General features: G+C 44.4%; 1 protein-coding gene across 7 annotated transcripts; it reads right to left on the bottom strand.

The window, feature by feature from the left end:
• Window positions 1-278: 278 nt before the first annotated feature.
• On the bottom strand, window positions 279-3,771 carry LOC100833856 (transcription factor bHLH103). 7 transcript variants are annotated; one of them, XM_024455766.1, is made up of 8 exons: window positions 3,608-3,770; window positions 2,504-3,531; window positions 1,847-2,426; window positions 1,594-1,725; window positions 1,438-1,506; window positions 1,266-1,327; window positions 812-849; window positions 279-701 (listed from the first exon to the last, which is right to left on the bottom strand). In XM_024455766.1, exons 2-8 carry the CDS (start codon window positions 2,704-2,706, stop codon window positions 532-534), a joined length of 1,254 nt encoding a protein of 417 aa, XP_024311534.1. In that variant the 5' UTR covers window positions 2,707-3,531; window positions 3,608-3,770; the 3' UTR covers window positions 279-531. The 7 variants fall into 7 exon arrangements, with proteins under 7 accessions (XP_024311534.1, XP_024311533.1, XP_024311535.1 ...); XM_024455765.1 differs by having other exon boundaries at window positions 279-699; window positions 811-849; window positions 1,266-1,331; window positions 3,608-3,765; XM_024455767.1 differs by having other exon boundaries at window positions 279-699; window positions 811-849; window positions 1,438-1,725; window positions 3,608-3,771.

Below are 3,771 nucleotides of genomic sequence, written 5' to 3' on the forward strand. Positions count from 1 at the left end.
CGATCACACCAGTTCGTACACTGTTGATGTACTCGCTCCGTTCCATAATTCTTGTCGAAATAGTACATGTATCTAGACATTTTTTAGAAATAGATATATCCATTTTTGATCAAATTTGCTACCAGCATCAGCCTAACGGTCATGCTTGGAGCTAACAACCGGTAGCGGGGGTTAGCAATAAGCCCTGAAGAAATAATAAACATTAAACCCCGAGCGCTAGGCATGCCCTAGCAACTTAGCGGGCTCCGATACTGTTTTTGTTCCAAGCCAAGAAGATCAAGACCACCACCGACTTATGGGATGTTGCTACCCTGAGAGGGTAAAACAAACTAGCCTGACCTGACATTTATTCAAGGAAACCAAACGATACAAAGTGAGTAAAGCTTTCTCGGCAAAAAAAAAAGTGAGTAAAGCAAGGAAAAAGCAAGCAAAACAAGTAGCTTCCCATAAAATCCTCTACCAGACCGTCGCACTCGTCAGTCGCAGACTCGCAGCTACAGGCTGATGAAACAAACCATGGAATCGCCGGGATCATTGGTACAGGGAGCTCTTGTACGGCGGAGTCAAGCAGTCCAACAGGCTATTATCTCGGAGAAGTTGTGGGGTGCATGAAACAGGTACCAAGCAAAGACCTCTGCTCCTCAAATCATGTTCTACCCCTGCCTTCTGCTCCTCTTGACCTCCCCATTGAAAGTGCACCTGGAAAAAAGAATGATGATAGCGCATCGTGATGAGGTATTGTTTCATGAAAAGGATTGGGAGCTTTGGACTTCAATACTAATCACTCTTATTATGGATCGGAGGGAGTACCTTTTTTGTGCTATTCTCGATGTAGGGTTCACTGTATAACTGTCCAAGTCAGAAAAATGGGTAAGTAGTCAGCATGGTACTAACAGTTAGTATTACTTTAACTTCAGAAAAAGTGGGTTGCTGATTGTGACTTGGTGGTGGTGTGAGTGTCCCTGTTCTTTATGTTCATTAGTCTCTAGACAATGACAGCATGCTCATTCTTTATAAAAGGCTGGGCATGACATAGAAATCACTAATAAAGAGGAATAACAAGTCAATGTAAGAAATGATTAGTGAACGCAGCAATAATATGAAGCACTGGGTGCAACTGTGCATTGGATCTTGATGCTACCGGGTGTATTTACATGGTTCCGTTGCAGTATATTTCTCTGGAACCTTGGTATCATATGAATGCAGTAACCTCTGTTGGCAAAGCATGCAGCGACAATATGTGAAAAGAACTGTGGTGATGATACCTGTATTTGCTCATATAGATATTCAATGTGTTTGATGGTTTCAAGCAGCACTGACGCTCTATCTGTCTGACAAAACACAACTTTTACATGGAGTTAGCAGCAAGAAGAAATGAATAGAAGATCATATTGATATTTTCATCTAATGGCAAAACATGCATCAAGAATATTGTACCTTTCCATAAGGCGAGACGATGTGCTGCAATGCTATAACTTTCTCTCTCTCCCCCACGGGTGCCTGTGTCTGTGTTTGTCTCGAAACAAGTATATCAAGTGCTTGGTGAAAAAGTTTTAACCAGTTCACTAAATATTCTTCATTATTAGTAGTTACCTTGGGAGGTGATGTATGTGAAGTATCTTGCTTAGACTTCCTCTGACTGCCTCCCAACTTTTCCTCTGATTTTCTCTTCTTAAGACCACTCGCTGCACCACTTCCATTTCTACTACAAGTCCTTGCCTGCAACTGCAAGAATCGAATGTACACAGAGCTCACTTGTGTAGACTGTAGAGTAGGACACATTGTAAACAATAACAAGTTCTACTCTATTATTACTTAGCAATACAAATTAGCATGTCAATCTTACCGAGGTAATATGTTGCACATGTTGATTGGCACGTGTTAATTCTGTGTCTGATCTGTATTCACTGAAAGAGACAGCATCCGGCAAACTCCTAGCATCATCCATTACTTGGTCCTCCGGAAAAACCATTCCATTCCCTGTGCTGGAATAACCCAAAGAGCTTCCCTGAATTGCAACGCTACTAGGGAGCATTTGCTGCAGAAATGCATTCACAGGAGCTTGCTGCTGGTTGCCATCTCGTTTCACCTCAAGGCTGTGGCATGGTATGCGAACCATTATGCTGTCTTGCACCAATGTACTGTTCCCCAGGCACTCCAGCGGCGAGCTCGTATACTCATCGTTCCTGATGGGCAAAGCACTGGAGCCAGTGCACTGGCTGGCGCTGTGCAAACCATATGGAGCTGATCCAGCCATGCTGCTGCAGGCGCCGCCGTCCAACCCTTTGAGGTAGTCGCATGCCGCCGTGGGGAAATCCTCGAGCATTTCCGGCATCGCCTTCCTCGCTTCGAGCAAGGAAAGGAAGTCCATCCCATAGCCGTTGCTTCCCACATGCTCGGTGCTGCTCCCAGGAGCTCCTGTGCTTCTGAAAATGTTGTTTCATCAAACTCTTGTCAGTTGTCACTGGACAAGTATCAACAAGCGTATGACATGCGTACTCACAGGACAGTCTGGTTCCCCTGATACCTGCCTGGCAGGCCTGTGTGGGTCAATGACGTGAGGTCTGTGCAGAAAGCCACAGGGTCAGTAGCAATGCCTGCGTAGGGACTCCATGAGGGGATGGGCGCATGCTCCCAGAAGCCGCCGGTTGGTGAAGTGGAGGAGCTGCTATAACCAACTGGGCACTCGGGTGCTTGTTGGGCCATGAAATATACTGAGCTAGCTGCTGCGCTGCATATGCCTGAGCATTTGTATAGAACAGAAGATGGGGGCACCAAGTGATGGCGTCAATTTTATAGGTGCTTGGAGTTCCCTTTTGTTCTCACCTTCCAAGGGTGTGTTTTTATCTAAGATGTATGCCCTTATGGGAGCATTTCAAATTCTAGCAAATGGTTGATTTTACTTTTACTTGGAAGCAACACATGACTTCACCTAAAAATGAAGAAGCCTAATTCTGGTAGTCAAGTCAGCACTGAGGTATGCGGTGAGATGGAATGCTTCTTAATTCTGAATTCTGATACATTTGATGAACTTGGTTGGGAATCTGAAGTCCTACGAAGTGGTAAGGAAACTAATATCAAGACTGTTTTGGTGGCAAATCATTGTGTTCTGGATATAGTGAATGGATGGTCCATGAAGTTATGTGCACCACATAGACAATGTTCAGTAAATTGTTCTACTGTGAGATCTCATCTCCCAGAAAAAGGGCCACGCGATGTCGAGTGACTCGAGTCATGTATCCCATCATTGGAAAGAAAAAAAAACTAATTCAGATTCACATTTCCCTTAACCCCATGTAAAATTGTAAAAGTGACAAGATTGTCATTTAGATGCCACCCCAAATCTAGCATAAGGGATGCTATAGCCTTTGGGAAACAGATACTGTGGGTGCTGGAGAGAGAGACTGCAGTCAACACAAGTAGAAAGATCCTACCTTTGGGTTGGGAGCGGACGAGTGGCGTTGGTGTGCCAAGGAAAATTTCAGATTACTTCTAGCCTCTTGCAGGGTATGGGTCGAAGGGAAGCAGAGCCTGGACATGCTGTGGAATTTGAAAAACTTCACAATCTCGAAAACAAAATCTTATTTCTCGAAGAAAAATACAGTACCTGAAACAGCTTCTGTTGGCAGTCACTGGTAACAAGAAATGTACTTTCTCACCATAAGATCTCTGTACTTTTCATAAAGGCAAGAGGTCATGATACTCATAATGAGCAAAAATTAGCAGTTACAGACAGTGGCGGAGGCAGGGACCAGGCCAGCCCTGGCCCTG

Source organism: Brachypodium distachyon, chromosome 5 (genome assembly GCF_000005505.3).
Source record: "Brachypodium distachyon strain Bd21 chromosome 5, Brachypodium_distachyon_v3.0, whole genome shotgun sequence".
Taxonomy (NCBI): Eukaryota; Viridiplantae; Streptophyta; class Magnoliopsida; order Poales; family Poaceae; genus Brachypodium; species Brachypodium distachyon.

Excerpts from the sequence above, each read along its gene's own strand:
- LOC100833856 (XM_014895606.2), bottom strand. The coding sequence starts at position 2,706 with ATGGCCCAACAAGCACCCGAGTGCCCAGTTGGTTATAGCAGCTCCTCC. Across the intron at positions 1,726-1,846 it reads ATGTGCAACATATTACCTCG|TTGCAGGCAAGGACTTGTAG; the intron begins GTAAGATTGACA and ends CGATTCTTGCAG. Across the intron at positions 850-1,265 it reads ATCTATATGAGCAAATACAG|TTATACAGTGAACCCTACAT; the intron begins GTATCATCACCA and ends TGACTTGGACAG.